Source organism: Anser anser (genome assembly GCF_964211835.1).
Source record: "Anser anser genome assembly, chromosome: 1".
Taxonomy (NCBI): domain Eukaryota; kingdom Metazoa; phylum Chordata; class Aves; order Anseriformes; family Anatidae; genus Anser; species Anser anser.
The window spans coordinates 193,933,082-193,948,378 of record NC_139720.1 but is presented as its reverse complement, the minus strand read 5'-3'; the positions used below and the strand labels follow the sequence as shown (position 1 = coordinate 193,948,378).

Here is a 15,297-nt window from a genome sequence, read left to right as displayed (position 1 = left end):
CATCTAACACACTATGAACTTCATTTTCTATGTCTTGAAAAGAAACTCCATGCAAGCAAATAGTGATTTCTTCAAGGAAATTCATATCTCAAACCCAAACTTGTGTTAACTATCTGATGCATCAATTTCTTTGGAAGGTTAACAGAACATCAGAGTCTCCTACTGTTTTTTGTGGACCAACTTCTAAAGAGCTCGTAGTTAGCTCTCTTATTCCATTCAACCTTGTTCCTGCTTTCTCAAAACTTTATTTCCATGTTATTAAAGACCTACTTTGGCCAACTTAGATTTCAAGCTCTTACCAGCATCTGACTACTGTGCTTGACGGTATATAGATTTATGTGATTTTAGTTTACACTGAAGTGTGTAAACTAGAATAAATGTAGATATCCAGATAGTTTAAAGATGATACTCAGCACCTGAAGACAAAAGTAGAACCAGGACTTGACATCTTTATCACATAATCAGAGAAACAGACTGCAATAATCAGCCAGATTCTTTTTCTCCAGCACACCTTGAATTATCAAAGGAATTTGAGCTGTTGATAGTACAAATGTAATGGTTTGTATTACACCTCACTGGGAATAATCACATCTCTGCTTCATGAAAGGTAAAGTTCGGAAGTGCACTGCAATTACTGAAGAGGTGTCAGCCAAGTCAAATGTAGCTGGCATGAGCAAATGGTAACTGAAGTACTTCATGTATGAAATACTGAAGTACTTCATGTACTTCAGTCATCATGACTACACCACTCAACTCCCAGACTACAGTAGGTGCCACTGTGCGACTGGAATTCACTAAGCCACAGGGAAGATGAGGAAAACTTTAAAGAGCATCCATGTGGCCACAAAGGAACTTCATTACCTGAGGTAGGTAAAGCAACCGCTGAAATAACCAAAGGCACTACCAGATCCAAAGATCTGGCAAGGTTACAGCAGCCATGCAGTTGCATACATACCCAGTCAGCACACCAGCTATGTCAGGTATTGACCATTACTCAGATGTGTCACTGAGGCAAAAACATTACATTAATCATAAATGGAAATCCTGATAGTGCTATTTCTGTTGTTTTGCCACAACCAAGGCAGAGAGGAAATCTGCAATCAGCAAGACCTAGGTTGTACAGCATTTGTTTTTAAATGGGAGCTTTTTTTTTTTTTTTTTTAAATGGGAGCTCTACTGGAAGAAGCAGCAAATGAAGTTATACATATTTAAACTTCATTTTTTTTTCCCCAGCATGATTTTGGCATATATATTCAGCCTTCCCTTACACATCATTCATAAGTTTCCATTTCTGTTCCTTTTAGGTAACATAGGCAAAAAATAAAAATATGACGAAACGTAGACAACTCATTGACATTACTCTCCTCCATATCTTCATGAAACACAGGCTTACAGACTTATTTTGTCCATTCAAGCATGTATTTTATTTACATATTTACATTAAACTAGTTTTATTTATTGCAAAACTCTGAAACAGCATTCAGGAAATTTAGATAAAGGTTATCAAGACTCATATATAGTGCTTTAAATTCTATCATAGCTTCCAAAATTTTAGATGAAATGAGCGGAAAGATGAGGTCAAAACATGTCTTCCTGCTTTTCCTTGTTACCATTTTCCCCATGTGTAAATCCACAAAGAGCACTTATCTATTTTGACTTTTCCACACACTTATGAAACAAGGAAGTCTACTAAAGTTCTAATGTATTTTGTCTCTTAACACTTATGTATTGTTTTACAAGAGAAAATTGTAAACGTAATTTAAAAACTACATTTTTCCTCTCATGAATCACCATTAGTCTTCTTTTTAAACACACAACTGATTAAAAACATACACGATATTCATATACTAACAAAACACACAGGGGATTAATGACTTGCCAAGTGATAGGAAGAACTGTTTTTACTGTGCATTTGACATCTTCTCTTTCCTCTAACCTATTTGTATCACGTTTAGGTATTACAGCCCCTGAATAGTCTTATACAGATCATATCATCAAGAAAAGTTAAAACCTTTTACAGTAAAAGAAAATCTGGAATACAGAATAAGGAAAGGAGTCCTAAACAGAATAATGATACCCAGAGGAAGCCAATGACAATCTTCAGAGACGCAGGATTCAGCCCAACAGTACGGTCAGTATATCACATTACTTCCTCACATCACTTCTAAAACTTCGTGGAAGGGGAGAAAAATGCAGATTTTTCACCATAATATTTGAATAATTCACCATAATATTTCACCTCATAATCGAAGGCTTGGGCTCCACAATGTCCTCCACGTCAGACCAGTGAAAGATTTAGAGGTCTAATAGTTCACAAATACTTAAAATCTCTAGTAAAAAGCTCTTGCACCTTCTTGAAAGATACACCGTTTGGCTTCCTTGACACTGCAACGCTGCAGTTTTAAATATTGCTTTTTTTTTTTTTAAAATACAGTAAATATTAAGAGGTTTCTACCTAATTTTTCCCACCTAAGGTCTCAATAATTAAGCAACCTTTGCTCTCCCCTAGAATAATCTACAGAGTATTCACACTTTAAAACTTGTGACTACAGCAATAGAGATGCAGATGTAGTAACTGTAGTACTGAGGTTGTAGGCAGTTTTTAAAATCAGTGTTTATTTCCCCAAAATATCAGACACCTAAGAAAATCAGTTTCATGGTTAACTGGAAGAAGATACATGAAATAGTTCATTTCAAAGATAGTAAGACAAATAGTAAGACTAGTAAGACTAATGTTTAAGATCAGCTTTTATCCAACTGGATTTAAAAGCAAAACACAGTATCAGTCTTCAGTATCTACCATCATTTGAGTTACCCTGTTTCTGATATTCATACTGCATGGCATCATCAGCAGTACAGTACATGCACCTAACCCAACCAATTCTATTTTAAAGATGTTAACATTAGTTAATACTAATAACTGTGTAAAATAAAACAAGTGGTATTTCTTTTTAAGTCTTTATAACAAACAGTTCTGCACAATGGTCTCAATTTGAAGAACAAAAAATACAAGGCCAGTAACACAATGCAACTCAGACAAGAGCACCATTTCTCCACAAGTTTGTACTATTTTTCCCCCTGTGGACTGTTTTACTCTCAATACTTTTTTTTTTTTTTTTAAGTTTCTTTAAAAATGAATTAACTCAAACTAATGATCTATGTTATATTTAATACAACTTGGAGAGTTACAGTACTGTTTAGAGCAAACATCAAGTCATTTGAGATTACTGTCTTGTACGCATGCTTGTAATTTAAAAACAGATCTATGGACATTAATTTTTTTTTTTTTTTTTTAATTAAAACAAATACCAATGTGGCCCATAAGCATAAAAAATCTACATGTAACCATGCAGAAAACTATTCCAAGTGAATTTATTCCACTGAGCCAGCGGTCATTTTAGAAACATTAAGATGCATCTTCAGGATTTCAGTTTACGAATAACTACAAATTAACCCGCTAACACACACACACTTAATAAACACACTTAAATAACTTGATACGTTTTTCCCCCATATGCAATAGCAAAAGCATATTTTGCACAAAACATGCATAGTGAACACAAAATAAAGCAAGCTTAGCAATGAGAAACTATTAAATAGTTACATAACAGTAAACAAATGCTCTAGTACCTCCCCCATTCTACAGACATCAGCATTCAGCAGTGTGAACACAAGATGAGACAACTGTGATGTGAGAATTGATGATGCTGAACATGCATTAAATGGTACTACAAAAACTACATGTAAAGCATAACATGGCAACAAGAAACTGGTACATATACTAAAGAGCTCTAAAAACATTGACATCTCAACTGCCAAGTTGACAACTTCCACTTATAGACCTGTGATTCAATATATAAGTGTTGTGTTTTGTTTTTGTTTTTTTTTTTTTTAACACATTTTATTTCAGAACTCTGAACTTTCAGTTTTGGAAGTGTAGTAATTGCATTTGTCTCAGGTTAAGTCAAAGACTTCTTCTGTATTACGTGGCACAGCCCTGGTTCATCATTTCAGACCAGTATCATGCTGAGAGTCCTAGCAGCACAATACTCTACATTGGAACAAAACGTAATAATGAAACAACAGTTCATCTTATACTTTTCTTCCTGTACTTTCTGGGAAAGGCTTTTTATTATTCAAAGTTGACTGAAACTGGAGCTGCAGCTTACCTTTCATCCTCCATCCCTTAAAAGTGCTTACAAGAATATTTGAAAAAAATGCAGTGCTATTGTTATCAAAGAATGAAGAATGTCAGCCTTCTAAAAGACAGTATTTCCCATCTAATTGCAGAGTATGTTTTCTTCAAAGAAAAAATATATCGGAATAGATTTGCTTCTCTAAAACAACTGTACATATCATCTTTCCTGGAGAAAGCATGAAGAACACTTTTTCATTTTTTATTGTCTTGCATATAGCTTTCTGGAAACTGCAGACAGTGAACAGACAGACCGAGCTGACAGAATTTGGCTCAATATTTTAGTGGTAAATGATTCTTCATTATTTCAAACAGTTGCCCTCTTAGGTCAACTATCACTAAGAACGTAAAATGGAATGATGCCAACTCAAGAGATCTGAAGCCCTAAAAACATTTCTTACCTATTTCTAAGCTATGTATTTCCTAGAAATACTGAAAAAGTATCCCATCTCACTTAATGAGGACATACATAAAACTATATTCTCTTGGTTGGCTGCAGGTACAGCACGAACTAACCTGTGTCCACAGTAATGAAGCATCTCTTGTTCTGCTGCCCCCTCCTTGCTGTTCTTTCCTTCCACATGAAATGAGTAGAATCAATAATACAGTTGGGATTTCTCTTTATCCTGCTCACTGCACCAAGCATGGGCACAGAGATGCAAGGGTGGCACAAAACAGCCAAGCAGCAGGACTGAGCAGCAAGGAGGAGAAATGGCTATTCTTACCTGCAGCAACGTACTGAATTATTTTTTAAAACGTACACAGATTTCAGATTTGTTGGGGATTTCCCACCAGCATACAAACATGTAAAACAATTGTAAGCAGCTTAAAAGACCACTTCCAGCTGGTAGTTGAAAGACTGCATTTTAGAGTACCGAAGTAACTGGTTTACACCGTGTTTTTTTTTCCTGCAATTTTACACTAGATCAAATATTTAAGCTTAGCAACAGCACTGCAGAATAAATCCTTTTACAGCAAATAATGAAGAGTAGCATCCATAATGGAGCTTAAAAAAAGGAAGCACTTTAAAATGCCAAAAACACCAAAAACAATCAGCTGCAAAAGAATTATAATAAGTGCTTGTGGTTTCCACATCTTTTGATATTGATTATATTTCCTCTTTCCACCTTAAGCGTATGTGGTTATTTGAAGAAAAACATTTTTTCCCCTAAAATATTCACTAAGAATAAAATTACTTTCCCTTCCGCATAAATTATTGCGGTGAAATTAAGGCAAAAGAAACTAAGGAGAACACCCTAATTCTATTCCATAAAGACTAGTAAATACTCTGTGTTTTATTTTCCCTTACGCTGTCTTCTGTTTGCTGCTTCTCTGGCTAGGATACATTAAGTTTGGATTCCCAGTGGTTGGATAAGAAGCTAACCATCTTAAAATCAGCTGTTTCATACTTACAAAAACATGAGGCTTGTACATTGTTATGCAGTTGCTGTAACCAGACACAAAAGTCAAGTCCTACAGAAGAACTTTCCAAGAGTAACAGAACATATCCAATTGCAATGACCATCCCTTTAGCTCATGAGTATTTTTTTAAAATCATTTAATTCATTTCAATTCTTCTGATTTTCCTTGACCATCTGCAAAATGCTAAATTCAAGGTTTAAAAAATCTAAAGCATTACTCTAACTGGTATTTCTGTTTTCCATTAAAAATTAGCTTGAGGTTTTCAGGTAGAACAATATTTAGAGTTACTGTTGTATAACTAGTGTAGATACAAAAGTAAGCCACAATTCTCCTATTTTTATTATGTTTCTTTATTCCCCCTCCCCATTTTCAATTTACATACAAGACTTCACATTTACTCCTGTTCAAGGTTGTGTGCAATCTTTTTTTTTAACTGAGAAATCAATGGCAAGGACAACATCTTTATTCTCACTGTTCTTAAGTCAAGCACTTTACGTCTCACATACATTTAGCATGTAAATTCAAATTATACAGCTATGTTTTACTCTACAGAAATTAGATATAAAAGCACGCTAGTAAAACTACAGACAATAGAAGCTCTAGACAAACCATTTACCAACACAAAGTGATAAAACTCATCAACACCTGTATGCAGTAACACAGTGAAGTTCCTTTTCAATCTCATACCTCATTATGAGCATTTTATCCCCTATTTGAGGGACTACATACCAACCAGCACGATTTTACTCAGATTTACAAAGTTTTTTTATTTTTTCCCTGCTAATGCAATATGGGCATAAAAATCATTATATGGTAGCAGTTTTTAAAGTGATTTTACCAATATGTATGCTGTTTTTTTTATCTGTGAACGATTTTTTTCAAATTTTTTTTCCTTCAATGAGGAAAAAAAGGTTGCTGTTAACTGCTTTTCTGAAGAAAGCCAACCTACTGCCACTTCTAGAAATCAGGCTGAAGTCATTAATACGAATGCCTCCAAATTTCAATTAATCACAGCTTAAGGAAGTTCAAGATGGAAAAGACCTATTAAATCTATCCCATGGAAAATGAACATACACAAGGTTTGTTTCATGTGTTTAAGATGAAAGTATTTAAGATGAAAGTATTGTTTTCATGAAAAGTGAATATTCAGTAATATTAAGTATATTTTATGGTGTATCCCAAAATGCAGCAAAAAGGCAATCCTATGGGAAACAATTATACACAATTAAGTAATGCAACTCAATCATTCTGTTGTTATTAAATTCTCAGATTTCATCAAATTGATTTTAATGAAAACAAATGCTTTTGGGATGATGCAGTCCTGTGTTTGCTGCCAAAAGAGCATGAAAGAAATAACCAATAACTAACAGAGCAATGTCCAACCCCTGTATTTTCCCCATGCCACGCTCACTGCCTCCTCACTACTGAAGGATGAGGCAGTTTGGACTGATACTCCCTCATGTTAGAAGTAAGCTAACACCCCAAGGAAAGCACCAGTGCCAAGATGATTTTGCATGTTAATGGCAGCACAGTGCCCAAATCAATAAATTCAGGGCACCTAAGGAGACAGTTAAAAAGCATTTGGAAAATGTGCTATCAAGTGCCCAGTCTTAGCCCAAAGCATGAGCTAATGAGACGCTCTGGATGCGGGTTGCGTGAGACTACGTATGGATAGGCACCGCTCCACACCTAGGAATGGGACTGAGTGTCCATCCACACCTCTAGCCCAATGACCCCATTAGTCACCACCTGGCCTTCCCTGCTATTTTAATAGCTCCATTGCTGTATATTATTGTCTTAGCTGAGGAAAGATTTCTCGTCTAACTTAACATACAATTTTTCTTCATAAGACGTATGATAAAAAAAATTCATTCCCTCAATACACTTAAGTGAGCTTCATGGCCTTCAGAGCACAACATTTATTTGCTGAGCATCTCAGATCAAAACATAAGGCTTTTGTTGTGTTTTTTTTTGTTTGTTTTTTACTTAAGAATGTTCCTTTAGATCAACTACTTAATTTTTTGAGCCAAGTTATCTCTAAGCAGATTGCAACTGGTTATCAATCAGTACTTCACGGAATTGATGCATTTTTATGTCACAACTTATTAAAAGAATACATGATTTTCTTTAAACTTTGAGAAAAGTCACCAAAAAGGGAACAATGAGTTTGGTACAAATTTTAACCTATGACAATATACTATGGATCTCAAAGTTACTCAAAGAATGCAGACTACAAAATCCTATTGAGTACGGTTAAAATTAAGTTCATATAATATTTAGTTTATACTGTGTCTTTGCCATCTGTTACAACCTCTGTTCTAGTAAGAGTCATCAGTCTAGTGTATCTTTAGGTTGAACTGGATAAAATATAGATGTAGACAATAAGCAACTTATGGCCAGCTTCGCTTTTTACTTAAATGGAATATTACAAATATTTAAGCTTTACTATATTCAAGTACTGAAGTTGTACCTCATAAAAAATTAAGCAATTTATACAAAAATTTCAAAAATAATCTAAAAACTCAGAAAATACCAGAAGTAATACCATTACTACTGACTATCTCATATCCTTTCCAAGACTATTTGCACTGCCACAGCATGTAGCAGAAATGGTAAGAGTTCAGAACTTCAGTACATGTGTGCACAGAAAAGCTGACAAACTTATGCTAAGCTTGACAGCCTCACAACAATGAGGAATAAGAAAAATAAATTGCTTCCAGCATATGGGCTGTATCTTCAAGCAAAAACACTGCTCAGCCATATCTCCCTACCATTTTTAACAATTTAATTCGGACCATTCCTTTTTTTAACAAAATTATTTACTAAAGAGCTAGAGTCAGTTACTACCACATATGGCAAAATGAAAAGCATGGCCTTTACCATTGAGCTGCATACAACCAACACGGCCAGACAGTCCTAAGAAAACTTTTATTCAGAGCAGAACTTAGCAGCCTGTCATTAGCTACAAAAGGAATTCATGAAATGTTTAAAGTGCATCCAAATTCAACATTTCTTTATTTCTTTCCAGACTTAAAGGTTTGTTTCATGGATACTTAAAGACTAGATGACTTTCTGTAGTAAGGACAGCAAATAAACATGCATCCTAGCATTCAGAAGAGCCATTTAAACCCAAGAGTGTTACACTGATGGTGGCTATTAACTATGGAATGAAAATCACCAGTATTACTTAAAATCTACAGGAACTTTCAAACAAATACATAGCTTGGCTTGCTAACAAAAAAAACAAAGCAGTGCAACAAACGTATGCACTTAAAACAGTTTGAGGCTGGTTGGGGAAGAATGAAGCACTTCTCGCAGATTAGGTATGCTTAATGAGCTTCTAAAACACATTCAGATACTACAGAGATGGTGGCTTATCTACCTGAATAAGACAGGAGTTAGCAAAAGGCCCAAATGACACAAGTTTTCTCCTTTGAAAAAAATGGAACAAGCCTTTTGAACCTAGTTTGGGTTACACTGTTTAAAACATGTTCCCCTCACAGCTTTACAGTTTGGAATTAGTAAATAACTCACGTATCTTTCTTAATCCCCATAAAAATGCTATGTTCAAAACAAGGCCTGAGAAGAAGAGACAAAATTAATATTTACACACCTTAATACACACTAATGTAAACTGCATTTTCAACTGAATGCAGAACATGAAAGCAGAAAGCTTAAGTAATTGCTCTAAACACTACCTATATATATAGGTATAAATACCTAGTGAAAAAGCAGCGATTTTCCCAAACATTAAGTTTTCAGGACCAGTATGCTCAGGAAAAGTGGTTGCAGGTGTTTTTTTTCCTGGAAGAATGAATGCTGTAACTTGATACGTGTATCAAGGAGGGAACAGTATTTCAGACTTTAAACCTAACTCGCTATGGCATAACATGGCATGCATCTCCGAGCAAAAGAAGGCAGTATTAAAGATAGTCAAGAAGAAAATGTTTAGTAATTAGAGATGTCACAAGTGAGGACTTATTCACGTGGTAACTCTTGAATTCTATGAAAACAATCTTGCGTTGTCTTTGGCCATACAACATCGGCAATTTCAACAGTATGCTTCCAAACTGTTAGCAATTCCTCTATTTTATTTTATTTTTTACTTGTTTACTCACAGTTAAATTCACCAAGACCATCACTGCTATATTAAAAAAGTAACACATACATGCTCTCTGCTGCTTGCATCCCATGCCTTGAGCTACATACATACCATTCTAATATAATTAGGGCACAATGTTATCTCAAATCAGTTTTGAAGCAATTTAGTATCACTATTCATGCATATAAATTTTAATTATTTCTACTTCAGAAAACATAAAAGAACAGATGCAAAACAAAACACTTTCACAGGAAAAAAGCAATAGTAACCAAACATATCCCTACTTTCTTGCCATTACAGGAATAGAACCAATAGGCCTTTTCCATCATCTTCCATGACTGATGAAATCTGAATATAATAAGCTTCTTAGCAGCTTTATCCTTAGTTCCAATCTCAATACTCAATCAGTAAAACTAGTGTGCGTTGTGTTGGAAATGGGTATTTTTCAAATTTATCATTCTGTAAAACATTTTTCAAGAATACTTATTTGCAGTCCTTCTAGATGCGTATGAATCCTCTGCTATAAGCGAACAACCATTTTAACTGGAAAACCCTTATTTGCCTCTGAATTAAACAGTTAATTGATGATAACAGATTTGTTTCAATGCAACCAGTGGGGGAAATATATACCTATAATGATGCATCGCACATCAGTGGAAGGCTTTAAACCAGCTTGCACAAGCGTTTCCTTCCTTCAATGGAAGGATACTTTAACAACCAGTAGAACACACTCATGTCACGACAATTTTTCTTCTGCACAAGCACAGTTTAGGTAAATTCATTCATACCATCATGAATAAAGTAAACATACAGATTCCTCTTCCAGAGGTTTTATGGTTTTGGTTTTGTTTTTTTCCTCCAAAGTTAATTTTTTCAATTATTTGAATGACAGATACTCTGTTGGTAAGTCTGTTGTGACTAAGTTTGCAGAGGGAGACTGAAATAAAAGAGGACACAGTATCCTTAAGAAAACACTTCATATAAAACTTGATGCTCTTTTAAAAGTTGAAGCAAAGGTAAGCAGTTGCAATGTAAGTTCTCATAGTATGTACTGCAACATGCATTTCTAGCTGAATACGTTCACTATTAATAGACTTTTTTTGACACACAGTAGAAACTACATACTAAGAATGAAAATGCCACTTATAATTAAGCATAAAATTATTCTCACCCAGTATTAGTAATAACATTCCCAAAATCCTTTCAAGTGATTTTTATATTTTATTGTAATCAGATAACTGCATGTTTTACAGCATAGTCACACATTGTATTTTGCTAGTCACAAACACATTGCCTTACATAATGATCTGCATCATTTCTGCTCTATACTACAAAGCCTATGACTGAATACAAAAAAGTTTTACAAAAGAAACCGTTTTAAAGACTACAATAACAATAAAACCGTTTCCAGATAACAGCTAAAATTATAAAGGCATATCACTGTATATTTTTACTGGAATTTCTTAACAGTAAGGAATGAAATAAGTTTTAGTATCTGCGACGCTTGTTAGGTCCTTCAAAGTTGCCCCCTGGGTTTCCTCTACCAAAGCCACCAGGTCCACCACTCACGGCACCTACACCACTCATTGGCGGCTGAGGAGTTTCAGAGCCCGTTCTACTAACCAGAGGTGAACCCATCTGTGATGGACCTCCTTGAGGGAATCTCTCATTATGCTAATACAAGTCCATTTGGAACGTGCCAAATGTAAGTTACAACAAAACCCACAAGTGATGTTGTCAGGAAGTTCAGCAGATAGTCCAGCAGAATCAGGATCACACATAGAGGGAAGAAAGGAGCAATTCAATTAGTTATTATCAAAAAGGAGCTGGAAATTAAAGACTGCTAATGCTACCCTCCAACTTTGTAAAGTAAATGAAAAATTAGAAATTTGAGTATGCAAACCAACTCCGGTGCTGAATGTAACTTCATCCTTTCAAGCACATCTGAACAATACATATTCTCTACGTAACAGAAGAGCGAACAGTGCTTTCATACCCGAGTCCTCTTCAGCCTAACATACCAACTACAATGCTTCTCTGTTAAAGGAGTTAGACACAGAAACATTGTCAAACTAGAAAAAAAAGTTGAGCTTTTGTATTTCTAGAGACTACAGGTTTATTCTTTTAACAGCAAAATAACCTGAAGACTTACGTTTCTACAAATCTGTAGATTAAATGCATTTCAGTCCATACTACCTGAAGTCAGCCTTTTGTACGGCACTTCAGGGATCTTTAAATAGACTTTTAAAACCCAATTCAAATAAGCTAGTATAACTAGTGATACAATGCATAGTTGGACTATGCTTAGTTTAAAAGTGAAATTTAACCTGAAATATCAATAGAAGATGAAAATCCAGTTAATGTTACACATGCTCCTTAGTTCCATACTCAGCATTAAGGTGTATGTACTTGAATAGTCTGGACTATTAACAATTCAGACTCAAAACAGAAAATATGCATCTGAACACTTAACAGTTCAGCATTTGTGTGTCTAAAAACAGAACCCTACACAATGAAATTTAAAACATTACCTCAACATAAGTTAAACCATTAAAAGCATAGATGTATGGTACAAGCAGATCTTTAAATAACTCATCCTTCAGCTGCTGAGGACAGTAACACTTCCAGAAGAAATTCCTTCTGAGCAGAGCGCTGCATAACTGCCCAGGTATTCAGAGTTGAAAAGGAACATTAAAGACTGTCACGCTATTTATATGCCTGAATCAGAATAGTTCTTCCAGAAGTCTAACTCCAGGAATAGTAGTAGAGCTCAAGAGTTCCAGAAGTCACCTAATTCATAACTATATATGCACATATTTTTATTTAAAAGCAGTATTGTATCTATATAAATGAAGTTATATAGAATTTAGATCATGGTTATATATACGTGTGTGATTTTTTAAAAGTTCACATTGTATAAGAAAAACAGTTATTCAACAGCTGTATTAAGATCTACTACTGCCCTCAAAGAACCTTAAAATCTGCAGCACTGGTTAGAATTTTTTTTTTTTTTTTAATGTCTTAAATGTTTACAGCTTGCTAGTGATGAATATGAACTTTAAAAAATAGCTCATCACATACTCCTGTTAAATTTTACCATTTAACTTTTGGACAAAAAGAACTTTTTCCAATAAAACTCTTCTATCCAGTTAAAGAGAAATCTGCTGTAGTAAACTATCTACAATAAACTATGAGGAAAAAAGCTATTTTTAAAACATTATGGTCACAAATATTTCAAAATATGGTAGTAAACAACAGTTTACTCCAATTTTCCCTAGATGACTTATAAAAACATCCAATTTAAAAAAGACAAAAATTACCTTTCTGGTCTGTAAATTGTATTCTCCACTTCTCTTAACAGAAATGGAAATTAACGCTCACAGTGTTTTAAGTAGACAGCCCTCAAAGAATCTTTGAAGTGTCTTTCTAGCAGCAACAAAAACACAAGAAGGGCGTGCCTTTCTGTAGGGGCCTACCCCCAAATTAAAAACCTTGAAACTACAAAATGAAGAAAAAAAAAGCAATTAATTTGTCCCCTTCAGTGGTGTACAGAAGAAAACGCAAGTTAAATTTTTGTTTGTTTTTAAAAAGCACATTTTGAAGCGTCAGTAGATTCCCTTCCCTACATTTCCATAACTGGAATGGCTTTTTGTAGAAAAACAATTTGAGATAGTTATCATGACTTCAGACAGCACCGGTTTTTTCCTCACACCTCTTTTCAGTGTCTATACAATCACAAGAGAATGTTCCAGAGGTGACCAGTCAGTAACACAGTATTTTCAAGCAAACATCCCCATCCTTGTGAGAAGTTACAGAAAAGATAAAATGAATCGGTCACTATGATGTGAAATGAGGTCGTCATCTTTCACAGGTGAAGACCAAACTTATTATGTATTTAGCACTTAATCAAAATCTCATTTTCCTTTAAGGAACAAAGGATTTTGTCAAAACTTCTTTATAGAATAGCTCAGTCATAGACTGATACTGTTGAGAAGGCATAGATAAAATTTACAGCTACAAGAACTTCAGTGTTCCAATAAAACTATAATGGAATCACTGCTTATACCTCATACTCCTTTATATCACACCACTGCTAGAACATCTCGAGTATCTACTTATAAAAGAATACTTGAACATATGTAAATATGAGATTTAAAATGCTACAGTTGTTTCTCTACAGAAGACATTACAGCTAGGAAAAATAACTGGCTGTAAGAACAGAGCAAAAATGGCCAGTGCTTTAACTGGAGCCCAATAGCATATCCTTTCTTGATAAAAAAAATCCAGATGTACACCCTACATTCCTAGTACCCTTGGCAGCTGGGCAATACTATTTGCCTGTGTTGACATGACAGTTATAACTAGCAGCTGTTGGCATACTTATTTTCTAAGTGATTACTGTCAATCTGTTTTTTTCAACACCATTAGAAAAGAAATACAGTAACACTGAAGTCACTTTAAAAAAAATCAAGTAGTTTACACAAAGATATCTTCACACTATGCATAGCTTCCAACATTTAACTTTTCATCTGATTATGAGAAATCAAGCTAATACATATGATTTAGTTTCATTAAACAAAAAAATTGCAAACGTCGAAGTTTACAGATTACTCTGGTATGTTGTTTCCTCTTAATTTCTCAAAAGTGATTTCCTTTTTATCAGCAAGTTTTTCAAGACAGGTCATACGTGAAAAGTCTTACCACAAATAATACACGATCTAACCCCAATTCTAAAAATCTTGTTACGGATCAAAGAAGTCACCTTTCTCCTCACGGAAGTGGGATTTTCACAATGGTCTTCTGAGACCAAATAAAGGTTTTCTTTCTGTGTTGTTCACGAACAAGTCTTATCAATTACTTTTAACAGACTCAAAACCATTTAGCATGCTCTTATTCAGTGTGAAAATATCTTTGGTAACGAATATGTGCCATGAGACATGACATCTATTCAAAGGAATTAAATTTGTGATACATTACCACTGTTCCATTATCTGGCATCATTGGTGTTCCCATATTTGCAGCTCCTTCTGGTCCCATGGAAGGACCAGGACCCATTGCAGGGCCAGGTAAAGTTCCTCTGTTGTTCATATTCATACCCATCATTGGAGGAGGGCCTTGGTTACCAGCAGGTGCTGGGCTAAACGCATCTATGCAAAACAATCTATACTTAAGAGCTGTCCTATCTGAATTTTACAAGAATAAACAAACAATTTACAATATTTAAAAAGCCAAATGTACAAGACTACAATTTACAATATTTAAAAAGCCAAATGTACAAGACTTCCAATACTTGAAATATAAAATATATATATTCTTTGAGACTGTACATTTACCTCAATCATCTGCTTTTAAACAGATTAATTAAACCCTGTTATCACATTGCATAATCTGCCTTCTACTGTTGAGAAACCTGAACTTTGCAGCTAAATATAGCTGTACTGTTTCTGTGCAGGAATTTAACTGTTCATATAGCATATATATGCACTACGCACCACAAATTAGAAAAATTAGAAAAAATCTCAAGTGATTTTGCAGTAGTTAATAGCTACAAGGCAACTCAGCCCTTTCAGGATTTTAA

At 34.6% G+C, this 15,297-nt stretch overlaps 1 protein-coding gene across 7 annotated transcripts in view; it reads right to left on the bottom strand.

Annotated features, from left to right (window-relative positions):
* PSPC1 (paraspeckle component 1) overlaps positions 1–15,297 on the bottom strand; it is a 67,959-nt gene that overhangs the window by 13,196 nt on the left and 39,466 nt on the right. For 3 of the 7 annotated variants that reach the window (XR_014573935.1, XR_014573936.1, XR_014573937.1), the window contains exon 8: positions 14,697–14,866. The exons of 3 other annotated variants lie outside the window; for them this stretch is intronic. Coding sequence is in view for 1 of the 4 variants with exons in the window: in XM_083805014.1 (XP_083661140.1) it covers positions 11,208–11,393; positions 14,697–14,866 (356 nt within the window). In the remaining 3 variants the exon portion in view is untranslated. Of the gene's footprint in view, positions 1–10,927; positions 11,394–14,696; positions 14,867–15,297 lie in introns of those variants that run through there. One more of the 7 variants, XM_083805014.1, reaches the window with a different exon arrangement.